This window comes from Triticum urartu, chromosome 7A (genome assembly GCF_056163025.1).
Source record: "Triticum urartu cultivar PI428250 chromosome 7A, HENAU_Tu73, whole genome shotgun sequence".
NCBI classification, from domain to species: Eukaryota; Viridiplantae; Streptophyta; class Magnoliopsida; order Poales; family Poaceae; genus Triticum; species Triticum urartu.
In genome coordinates this window covers 594,503,024-594,515,598 of record NC_141879.1, presented here as the reverse complement: position 1 = coordinate 594,515,598, position 12,575 = coordinate 594,503,024, and the positions used below count along the sequence as shown (strand labels likewise).

The window sequence follows — 12,575 nt, the reverse complement described above, 5'->3', positions numbered from 1 at the left end:
TGTTCTTCTGAGATAGCCGCTTGCTCTAGTAGATCCCTCAGTACGTCCGACCGTAATCCAGACGGTGCCAGACTCTTTCGATTTCCCTCTTCAAGAGCCGGATACTGAGGACTTCGGGTGGCCATAGGATTGCCTTCTGGCCTTGCCGGATCAGGAGAAACCCTCCGCGACGACACCTCAGGGTCGCCCGCCTCATGAGGTGGTATGGCAGGGGGAGGCGTTTCGCTCTCCATCATCTCTGGAAGAAGATCCCCTGAAGACGAGCTCTGCTGAGAAGGGCTAAGATCCGAACTGCAAGATAAATGCTTCGGTTATTTTCCTCAGAAGTAAAGCGAGGTATTTTCATTATTAAGTACCCTTTTACTTACAGCTCGGTGGAGGGATGATCCCCTTGAGGGCATAGTGCGGCCGGGGTAGCCCCCGAGGCAGGACCCTCTGGCGAAGATTTCTTCCCCCGTTTGGAGACCATTGTCTCCAGGTCGTCGGAGGCGGTCCTCTTCCTTCCCTGGGGAGAGGAAGTTTCAGTCCCTCCTCCCCGGCTAACTTCCTTTTGCGGAGGCGCTAGCCTCCTTGTTCCCCCCTTTATCTTCTCCTAAGGGCGCTTGATAAGGCGTGATCTCCAGCATCCTGGTTAGCACGGGATTTGGTGAGGTCTCAGGGAGGGGGGGGGGGGCGGACACCTGATCAACTTTGCCTTCGCTATCCAATCCTGGTCAAAGAGCGGCTTTTTTAGGGCGACGTTGCGATAAATAAAAGGACAGTGTGTTCGGGTGCAGGGCTACTTACTTGGGTATCCGGGCGATTGCATCTCAGACCTACATCCTCAGTGATGTCCGGACACATTATTTGTGGTCTGAAGAACAATTTGTACATCTCCTTGGGTGTCATGCCGAGGAAGTGTTGGATAGCTCGCGGTCCCTCCGGGTTGAACTCCCACATGCGGAGGGGACGGCGTTTGCAAGGCTGGACTCGACGAACTAGCATAACTTGCACTACCATAACCAGGCTGAAATCTCTCTCAAAGATATCTCGGATACGGCTTTGCAATATTGGCACGTCCTTGGCTGGACCCCAGCTCAGCCCCCTGCTGATCCATGACATCAGTTGTGGTGGGGGGCCTGAGCGAAAGGTGGGAGCAGTTACCCACTTGGCACTTCGAGGAGCTGTGATGTAGAACCACTCCCACTGCCATAATTCAGACACCTCTGGGAAGCTACCCTCAGGCCATGGAGCGCCAGCGATTTTGCTTATTGAAGCACCTCCGCACGCTGCGTGCTGCCCCTCGATCATCTTCGGCTTCACATCGAAGGTCTTGAGCCACAGGCCGAAGTGAGGGGTAATGCGGAGGAAGGCCTCACATACGACAATAAATGATGAAATGTGAAGAAGGGAATCCGGGGCCAGATCGTGAAAATCTAGCCCATAATAGAACATAAGACCCCTAACAAAGGGATCCAGAGCGAGGCCTAGTCCTCGGAGGAAGTGGGAGACGAACACGACGCTCTCGTTGGGTTCGGGAGTAGGGACGACTTGCCCTCGGGCAGGCAGCCGATGCGAAATTTCGGCGGTCGGATATCTGGCCTCTCTCAACCTCTTGATGTCCTCCTCCTTGACGAAGGAAGGCATCCACCGACCTTGAAGGTTGGATCCGGACATAGTTGAAGGTCCGAAGCACCTGACCTGAGTTTTGGGTGTTAGAACTCGAGGCGGGGAAGGATTTGATTGAGCACGAGAGGGGAAAAAGAAAAGGCCTTGTCACCTTTATAAAGAGGGTGAATATCAAGCGTCCTCCTCGTGGCTGTTTGGGACTTGCCTAAGATCTAGGAGTCCTACCAATAGGCACGGTTGGGTTACCCACGTCCGTATTGATGAGAATCCCGTAATAAAGGGGACACGATCTCTGCGTCGACAAGACGTGCCAAGGAAACCGCCTCGCGAAACACGCTGAGATGGGTTATGAAAACTGATTCGAATAAAACCTGGCTGTGGTGTGATGTCACACTATGGGGTACGTCAGCAGATTAGATTTGTGGAAATATTATTCTCTCTACAGTGGTGTGTGGAACTCGTTTTGCAGAGCCGGACACGATCCTCGTGTTCAAAATCTTCTATGAAGTATTCGGAGGAGGAACCCGCCTTGCAATGTCGAAGACAATCTGCGCGCTGGACTCATCGTCATTGAAGCCTGGTTCAGGGGCTACTGAGGGAGTCCTGGATTAGGGGGTATCCGGACAGCCGAACTATATCCTTTGGCCGGACTGTTGGACTATGAAGATACAAGATTGAAGACTTCGTCCCGTGTCCGGATGGGACTCTCCTTAGCGTGGAAGGCAAGCTTGGCAATACGGATATGTAGATATCCTTCCTTGTAACCGACTCTGTGTAACCCTAGCCCCCTCCGGTGTCTATATAAACCAGAGGGTTTAGTCCGTAGGACCAACAACAACAATCATACCATAGGCTAGCTTCTAGGGTTTAGCCTCTTCGATCTCGTGGTAGATCAACTCTTGTACTACTCATATTATCAAGAACAATCAAGCAGGACGTAGGGTATTACCTCCATCAAGAGGGCCCGAACCTGGGTAAACATCGTGTCCCCTGCCTCCTGTTACCATCCGCCTAGACGCACAGTTCGGGACCCCCTACCCGAGATCCGCCGGTTTTGACACCGACAGTCATCATTTGATCTTCTAAGAATTCCATCATAATCTCTTGAGAGGCACAATGAATTCTTCACTCTAGTTACTTGCTTCAAGACTTGATCAACTAAGACCTAACACACGAGCTTCACATGATCTTGTCTTGAAGCCATAGCTTGAATTCTTCTCTTTGATTATTCTCTCAAGCTCTTGATTCTTATAAGCCTACATGTGTCAATCTTTGAGATCGTCTAATGAACTCCACCTTGAACATAATTGGTTAGACATTAAAATCAATCTTGATGGCTTCAATAGAAATCCCCAAAGACCAGCTTGAAACCTCACTAGATATGGGACCTCGAGAGTCAAAACCTAGGCCTTGTGTGCATGGGGGTTAGGGACCCCATGCATACTGGAGTTAGGAGGCCCGTGGGCACGGGATATCTAGAGACGGGTACCATGAGGACTGCTTTGGATGATTTCATGGCATTCTTCACAAAACAACTCAATGCACTTCAAGCATCACTACGGAACATATCTTCATATAAGATTCAATGCACTTGATGCTCCATAGGAATTGTCAATTAATACCAAAGCTTAGAGCAAATATATCTTCATATATATGGACTTCGCCCTTGATTCCATCCAATATCATAGATGCACCACCTATGGAAAAAACTTAAAATATATCTCACTGAAAACATTAGTCCATAGAGATTGTCATTAATTACCAAAACCACACTTATGGGCTACATGCCCTTTCAGATGGCCATGACAGATAAGGTGGGTGAAGGGATGGACAAGGTGGTGGTGACCTAGATGTGGCATCGTGTGGCGGAGAAGTTGACCATGGGTGGCGGGGGACAACAGTTTGACTGGTGGCGATAGCGTATATGTTGACGACATGAGAGAAGAGTGTAGAAGGTGAGATGAGGAATGAATCTAATTATTTATACATATGACAAATAGTCTGTCCCATAATTTACCAATTACCTCGCAAACTTTTTTTTAGGGAAAGCCAACCTTATGCGGACACTCTATTTGTCCGCGGATGCGTCCGGACGCATCCGCCGATAGTGATATAGGGATCTGCCATCCAACCATGCCCGCATACATTTCAAAGAAAATATGAAGAAACCAGATGAACTTCAGAAAATAGGATGATTTTCATTTAAACCGGATAACATTCATTACATTTTTGACATATTTCATTAAATAAAAGCGTCCGGACCTAACCTAATCTAAATCTTGGTCGGCCCCCGTCCTCCACGTCCTTGTTGTTCCCTTCCATGTCCATGTACGATGGCCGTGAACCCTGTGAAGTGAACTGAGGTCACCGGCGAGGAAGAGTATGACATGGAATATGGAGTGGTCCACATGGGACACAAGGCGTCGTCGTGTACCAAGCCCTACTCCTCTTCATAGTCCATGACCTGGTCGTCTCCGGTGGAGGTGAGGTTGACTATGGATGTGGACGGGTTGATCTCATCGTCGTACCAGTGCCAACGACCTGCACGTGACGGCATTCCCGTTCACGACTGCATGCGTGTCCGACTCTGCCACACGAGCACTACACGCGGCCTCGTACAACACCTGTTGTTCCCGAGCCAAGTTGGGGTTCTCCATGGACATGGCCGCCACGGCCTCCGCGCTCGTGAACTCGTAGTAGATTTGGCCCTCCGCCTGTTGGGGATGCGCGAGGAGGGACAGGTTGTACCGCTGCTCCTCCAGCGCCCGGGAGAATGATGACACCGATTGCTGTGCCGCTGCTCCCCCGTCATGATAGCGTCAAAGTGCTCTGCTCCATGGTCATTTCGTCATGGACCTGCGTGAGCAGGGGCTCCGCTCATCGGAGGAGGACTCCACCATCGTTGGGTTATCATCGAAGACCTGGGGAGAGCTCGCCGGCAAGCCGACCTGTACCCAATACACACTCACAGATCTGCCAGCCTTTTGCAAGGTGGACCACCTCATTCTCCTGGTCCGTCGAGAGGCACTTCCACATCACCCTAGAGCTCGCAGTCATGGCAAAGGTGGTGCGAGGAGGATTATTGGAAGCGGATGTGTTTTGTGGTGTGGATGATGTTGGGTGAGGCAGCGTTTAAATAGCGAGTGTCGGCAAGGCCAAGCGGCGGGTAGTGTCAGTGTGAGCGCAATAGTGAGTTTCTCAACCGTCACGCATGTTTATTGTCGGCAGGCGGACAGAGGAACAACCGGCTTGAATACGGTAGATAGTCGTCCCATCCCATTCCGTCACGTCGCTCTGACATTGAACATGTGCCGAGACCGAGACGCGGTACAGGTGGCATTATGGGCCAGCATGCAGCTTCAATGCTAGTTGCATTGAGAGGTCACATTCGCTTTGAGCCGGCATGAATGTGCCGCTGGAGCTCTAGATTGACATGAATGTGTGGCAACAGCTTCGCGCTGGAGAGGGTGCAGACATGTGAGTGGGTTTTCGATGGGTCCAGGGTGTCCGACACGTACGTGGAAATGGTTTGGACGGCCGCAAAGCCCCCTAGGTTACCTCCGGCTTACGGGTAAGGATGGCAATGGGTCGGGTTTGGATCAGGTTGAACAATATCAAATCCATATTCATATACATGAACACAGTCTTTGCCCGCCCATGAAAAAATCCCTGGGTGAAAATTGTGTCCATGTCCAAACCCGATGGATATCCATACCCACTGGATGGATGTCCATTGGGTCCTCTCGAAACATATAAATAAGAAATAACACAATGTTAACATAAGCTCTTCCGTTCTTCACTTCATGGCAGGCTAGGCTTCACTTATGGTAAACATCAACTTATGGTAAATCAAAACGTCCAGTCACAACCTAAGATCATTTACTATTTTTTCTAATAGATGAGAATGACGAGTCATTTAACAAGGAGATAAAAATAAGGGAAGGGGCATTGGAGTATGTTACGGAGGGGATTAAATGTCCACTAATAAAATCTACAACAAGGATTGTGTAGTTTCTTTTGCATGTTTTAGATAACAAAGTGTAAAATTGCATTGGGACATGTGACTATTGGGTAGGGATAGCAGATTTTTGCCCATTAAGTCATACTATCGGGTCGGGTTTGGGTATACCCATGGGTAAAATATTATATCCATGCCCTACCCACGACCAGTCGGGTCGGGTTTGGGCGCCGCCCATGGACACAAAAGCATATCCAAACTCTATCCATTTGAATCGGCTATCCATGGATATCCATGTCCATGGATAAAAGTGCCATCCTTACTTATGGGAAAATGGACGTCTGGACCGGTTCGAAGACTTATGAAGTATCACGTTGAATGACAAAATGGGTCCGAACCGTTCAATCCAAACGGATGCGGGGGATTTGAGAGTCCGTGTGGAAGGTTCCCTTAGGGCATTTCTAACTGATCCCCTAAAAATAGTGGAGTATCTGGTGGAGTAAACCCTTAGTGGAGTAAATTTACTCACTAAGTTTTGGCCGGACCTAGCCGATCCCCTATATATAACGGAGTAAATTTCTAAGCTTTCTAATTCTAGTGTAAATTGCAATTACATATCAGCACACGTATAGAAACTAAACATAAATTGGAATGTTCAAGCAAATCATGAATATAATTTACAAACCGAATTCAAAGTTTAAAAACCTAATTATTCAAATTTAAACATGCCAAATGGTTCAAATGTAGCAAATAGCATGTGATAGAACAACTAGGACTCGCTAAGATCTTGTTGGAGCTGAGCATGAACTTGACGGTTCTCGATCTTGCGATGCTCCTGTTCGTATCATACTATGGCTCAACCAAAGTCCCGTTGATGGTGTACCGAAAGTTCTCAACCATATCTCTCTTGTCTTCAATGATCATGTTATGCAATATGATGCAACAAGTCATGATCCGCCATAGAACCTTGAATCTCTAGTACTCGGCAGGGCCACGAACAATTGCAAAGCGCTTCTAAAGCACACCGAAGGCTCTCCCAATATCTTTCCTAGCAGCTTCTTGACATTGGGCAAAGTGAATGTTTTTGTTACCTTTTGGACGCGGAATTATCTTGACCAAGGTGACCCATGGTGGATAGATGCCATCCGCAAGGTAGTAACTCATCGAGTAGTTGTGCCCTTGACCGAGTAGTTGCAACCAGGAGCTTCACCTTGAATAAGCATAGAAAACAAGGGTGATCTCGACAGGACATTCAAGTCATTGTGAGAGCCAGGCAAACCAAAGAATCAATGCCATATCCAACGATCCTTCGATGCAACTGCCTCAAGAATGATCATTGGATCGTTGCAATGGCCTTTGTACAAACCCTTCCACCCTGCAGGACAATACTTCCGTGTCCACTGCATACAGTCAAGTGATCCAAGCATCCCTGGCCATCCTCTTGCCTCACCCTCAGTCATCAGCATCTGGGTGTCTTCCTTGGTTGGTGCTCTCAAGTACTCTGGGCTAAAGAGAGCGATCACTGCTTTAATGAACCTTCAAACAGCCTCCAAGATTCTGTCTTCACCAATACAGACATAGTAATCGATTGCATCGGTCGAACACCCATATGCCAAGACTCGAATAGCCGCAATACACTTCATCAGAGGGCTTGCTCTTATCTCTCCACATGCATTTTTGCGGAGGTTGAACCAGTCATCATATCTCTCAACGGCTTTTGCAGTGGTTAGAAAAAGAGTTGTGTGCATCTGAAAGCGCCGGCGAAAGTACTCCTCCGGATAGGTTGGCTTTGGGTCAAAGTAGTCTCTCGCGATCTTGGCATGACCCTCCACTCTATCACGGTTGATGTGTATGTGGCCAAAGTGTGATCCTCTCCTCAGCCGCCGAACATCATCATTGAAAATCATGCCTAAAACAGTTTCAAAGTCGTCGTCGTCTTCTTCCTCTTCGGATGACGACGAGTCCTCCAAGGCCATCTCCCTCGACCTCTTCACCTACAATTCAAACGGCTAGGTTCAATCCAAACGGCTCAGTGCACAAAGAAACAATAAAAAAACTCACCAAGGCAATTTGACGAACACTTGCGATGCGGTGGTGGTGCACCGACCGGCCGGTGTCTTTCTGACCAAACAGGTCGCCAACGACGAGAGGGAATGACCTGCAGCGGTGTGCACTCAAGGTGAGATGCGGCAGCCGGCAGAAAAAGAAGAAGCAACGAAGCAATCAGACGTATCAACAATAGCGGCGGCGGCGTTTCACCTTGATTCCAGCGACGGCGATGGGGGGCGAACGGAATTGACGTTGGGCAGAAGGGCGGCGGGGGCGGGGGAGGCAACGAGGTAGCGGCGGGGACGGCGGGCTATCGCCGGGAGTCGTGCCGGCAAATTTGCAGAGACTGAGGGGTGGGGGGCGACACGAGGAAGCGGTGCGGCTTTTACTCAGCCGCCACGCGTTTGAGTATAGTTAAGGATAATGTTGGGGCTGGAGTAAAAAATTTACTTCCTTACAACGGGGATCGGCTAGGTGCCGGCTAGAATTTTTACTCCACTAACCAATTATAAGGGATCGGTTAGAAATGCCCTCGTCTAGTAAGCAAAGCTACTTGCACCAACTCGTTCTGTCAGTACGGCCGATTCCAGACTTCCAGCACTTCTGCTCCCGGTCCAGACTCCAGAGAGAAGCGCCAGTCACTACAATGAGAGAGGCGCCAGTCACCAGTTGCCGAAGATCTTGGATCTTCTCAAGGCCATGTTGGGTCGGATGTGATCGAGTTGCCGCCAGACCGGGGTTCACAAATCACACGATGCCAATTGCCTGGCGCGCAATCGCCGATCAGTGCACCCTCGAGTTCGTCCCTGCCCCGAAGCGCAGTGCGGAGAGGGGCCGGACACCCGAAGAAAGACACGACGAAGCAACAGCCAGTGCGCACGGCTCCCGTCAGACTAATCAGCCGGCCCCAGGCTATATATATGACAGGATAGGAGCTGTGTGATGGACCGCTTAATTTGTGTTCCCTCCACTCACCAGGACCCCAGCCGCCCCACTACCTGACGGCCACTTGTGCGGTGGTGCACGCCATGGCCGCCTCCGCTGCCGCTTCTTCTCGCCGTGGCTTCCTTCGGCTGCTCGCCGCCGCCGCCGTCCTCGCGGCATTCGGGGTCTGGGCTGCCCGTGCTGCGGGGAGCTCGGATGATCGCGCGCTGCTGAGCGTGGCGTCCCTGTTCCCCGGCCCGGCTTGCCCCGCGACAGCAGGTTAATTCCCCGGTCGAGCTCATGATCGCCGCCCGTCAAGCTGGTCGCTTTTCTTCTCTCAGTCGTTCGTTGACTGCTGCGTCTAGCTAATTGAATCCGGCCATGGTTGAATCGCCTGTGTTGTTTCTATTTTTCGGCCTTAGTAATTTCATCTCTTCTTTTGACACCAACTAATAAATGCATACTGCAACGTACGTCGATATGTTGCTATTTGAATATAGGAGTATATTACTTGTGTATATGTGATGATAAGCACAGCATTGATATTCAATATGATATTAATTGCATGCTAAACGATATTTGTTGTTGGATTGACATCGAGATTAATTGGATACGTCTCTTTGGGTTTTTTTTAAAACTTTCAATCTATTAATCATCTGTTAAGGCAGTACAAAGAACAATAAAAGTAAAAAGTATATCTGGTATGTAGATCACCTATCAACGGCTAGTACAAAAAACACTAGAAGTAAGAATTACATTCAGGTCTGTAGATCACTTAGCGAGGACTACAAGTGTGATTTTGTCCCACCAAAAATAATCCAGACTTATAAAAACTGTTGAATAAAATCTTTCTAGTATTATTTCAACAAATCAATTCTACCATGCCACGGAATATGGATCCACCGTCAACCGTTTGCTCTAGGGTTCATGCTATGTTTTATAAGTTTGATTGGTAATACCAAATTCTTTTTTCTTAGGGAAAAACAAATGTGCTCTTTTTTATAGGAAAAAACGAGCGAGCTCTTTTCTGTGATACATGACGAAACCCTATGATATACTTTTTCTAGAAAAATGCAATGAGACATTATGCAACACATTGAAATGATATATTTTTTAATGATGGACACTGGATTCATGCACGGAATATTGCATGCATGGCTCGATCTCATAATGTAAGACATTTTTTTGACTCTACAATAAGTTGTTTGCTGCAGAACAGCTGAAGTGAACAAAAATACTTGAGTTGTCTTTTACTGTTCTTTGACTGGTCGAACGTGACCAACTAGAGACCAAGTTGCTAGAGTGACACTCTGACCAAAACCCACCACCAGTACAGATTTTCTGCAATTCCTGACAAGGATGGTTCGATTTCATTGATTACACCTGTAATTCGAATTTATCTTTACTAGAAAGGGTTTAATTTCCATCCTGAGGAGTACTATACTGTATTATCTAGCCCAAGTAAAATCTGAATTTTCTGATCCAAGCCGAACATGCCCCTGAAAATGCAGAGCACGGACCCAGCGCTGCGGCGTCAGCGAGGATGAGGATCGTCCACCAGCACGGCCCATGCTCTCCTCTGGCCGATGCGCACGGCAAGCGGCCGGCCCACGACGAGATCCTCGCCGCCGACCAGAACCGCGTCGAGTCGGTCCAGCGCCGGGTGTCGGCGACCACCGGCCGGGGCAAACTGACGAAGCGCGCTGCGCCTGTCCAGCCCGCGCCAAAGAAGAGCCCCGGGCACTCGGCGTCCTCCTCCACCCCGTCGCTCCCGGCGACGTCCGGCCGCGCGCTGAGCACGGGCAACTACGTGGTGACCGTCGGGCTCGGCACGCCGGCGTCCAAGTACACGGTGGTGTTCGACACCGGCAGCGACACGACGTGGGTGCAGTGCCGCCCCTGCGTGATCAAGTGCTACAGGCAGAAGGAGCCGCTCTTCGACCCGGCCAAGTCGTCCACCTACGCCAACGTCTCCTGCTCCGACCCCGCCTGCGACGACCTCGACAGCAACGGCTGCACCGGCGGCCACTGCCTCTACGCCGTCCAGTACGGCGACGGCTCCTACACCGTCGGCTTCTTCGCCCAGGACACGCTCACCATCGCCCACGACGCCATCAAGGTTAGTCTACACGTGCGCCAATGCGTACGTCACGTGACACGGATCGAGCAATATTGACATGGCGTCGTGCGTGGACGTGCTGCAGGGGTTCCGGTTCGGGTGCGGGGAGAAGAACAGCGGGCTGTTCGGGAAGACGGCGGGGCTGATGGGGCTCGGCCGCGGGAAGACGTCGCTGACGGTGCAGGCCTACGACAAGTACGGCGGCGCGTTCGCCTACTGCCTCCCGGCGTCGTCGTCGGGGACGGGGTACCTGGACTTCGGCCCGGGGTCGGCGGGCAACAACGCGAGGCTGACGCCGATGCTGGCCGACAAGGGGCCGACGTTCTACTACGTGGGCATGACCGGCATCCGCGTGGGCGGGCAGCAGGTGCCCATCGCGGAGTCGGTGTTCTCCACGGCCGGGACGCTGGTGGACTCCGGCACGGTGATCACGCGGCTCCCGGCGACCGCGTACACCGCGCTGTCCAAGGCGTTCGCCACGGGCATGTCGGCGAGCGGGTACAAGACGGCGCCGGCGTACTCGATCCTGGACACCTGCTACGACTTCACGGGGCTGAGCGACGTGTCGCTGCCGACGGTGTCGCTGGTGTTCCAGGGCGGCGCGTGCCTGGACGTGGACGTGTCCGGGATCGTGTACGCCATCAGCCAGGCGCAGGTGTGCCTGGCGTTCGCGTCCAACGGCGACGACGAGAGCGTCGCCATCGTCGGGAACACGCAGCAGAAGACCTACGGCGTGCTCTACGACCTCGGCAGGAAGACCGTCGGCTTCGCCCCCGGATCCTGCTGATTGACAGGCTCGTGGCCATTATTCAATAACTAAGCTGTGTCCACCAAATGGTCAGTGGCTATACATAACTAGTTACATATATGTGAGAAATGCGTGTACAGTATACACCAACTGTAAGCGATGGAATTGGTACGCTTCGACACAAGTAAAGAAACAGAGAAGTGGTGACACATTGACTCTGTGTTCGTGATGTACAAGCAGATACACAAAGGGGATATTTGGTTGTCTCGGCTGCGTTGAATTCGTGGCCCGCACGCTTGTTAAAGCAGCCCTCGGCTTGGTTGAGAAGAACGGGTTGAATCGGCAGTTTCTTCACAGCCAGACTCCAGCAGGCGCAACGTCGCATGAGGCTGCATGCGTTGGGAAGCGCAGGACTCTAACAGGCGCAACGTTGCATGAGGCTGCATGCGTTGGGAAGCGCGGGAGATTGGACGGTTCGGTGTTAACACCCTATTCCACTCCCCCTATCACTCAAACCCATGTTCTCCCACTATCCCTTCATTGCCATTGATGGCCTATGCTGCTCCACTATTGTGCCTCCAAATCCTTGCACCCTACACTAGTGCTCACCTCCGGTGGCTCGCCAGCGTTGAGTCGAGGAGCTTCATACGCGAGGACTTGGAGAGGATGTTGAAGGCTACAACCCCCTTCCACACTTGGCCGTGCTCAACATGTATTGAGTCTCCGTCTAAGGCGGGCACCTCAAGTGTGACATGTGGGACTTCTATGGTCCAGGGACTTCTATGGTTCGGCGGGCACTTTTGTTGCCGATCCCGCTGTCGGTGTCAAAATCGACAGATCTCGGGTAAGGGGTCCCGAACTGTGCGTCTAAGGATCGATGGTAATAGAAGACAAGGGACACGATGTTTTACCCAGGTTCGGGCCCTCTCGATGGAGGTAATACCCTACGTCCTGCTTGATTGACTTTGATAAGTATAGGGGTTACAAGAGTTGATGTACCACGAGATCGTAATGGCTAAACCCTAATTGTCTAGCATGTATGATTATGATTGCCTCTACGGACTAAACCCTCCGGTTTATTTAGACACCGGAGGGGGCTAGGGTTGTACAGAGTCGGTTTACAGAGAAAGGAATATTCATATCCGCACGCTAAGCTTGCCTTCCACGCC

The 12,575-nt window shown here is 50.9% G+C and overlaps 1 protein-coding gene across 1 annotated transcript; it reads left to right on the top strand.

Annotated features, from left to right (window-relative positions):
- Positions 1–8,547: 8,547 nt before the first annotated feature.
- Positions 8,548–11,617, top strand: LOC125520019 (aspartyl protease family protein At5g10770). The gene is made up of 3 exons (XM_048684807.2): positions 8,548–8,818; positions 10,051–10,658; positions 10,744–11,617. Exons 1-3 carry the CDS (start codon positions 8,644–8,646, stop codon positions 11,443–11,445), a joined length of 1,485 nt encoding a protein of 494 aa, XP_048540764.2. The 5' UTR covers positions 8,548–8,643; the 3' UTR covers positions 11,446–11,617.
- The last annotated feature ends 958 nt before the right edge of the window (positions 11,618–12,575 follow it).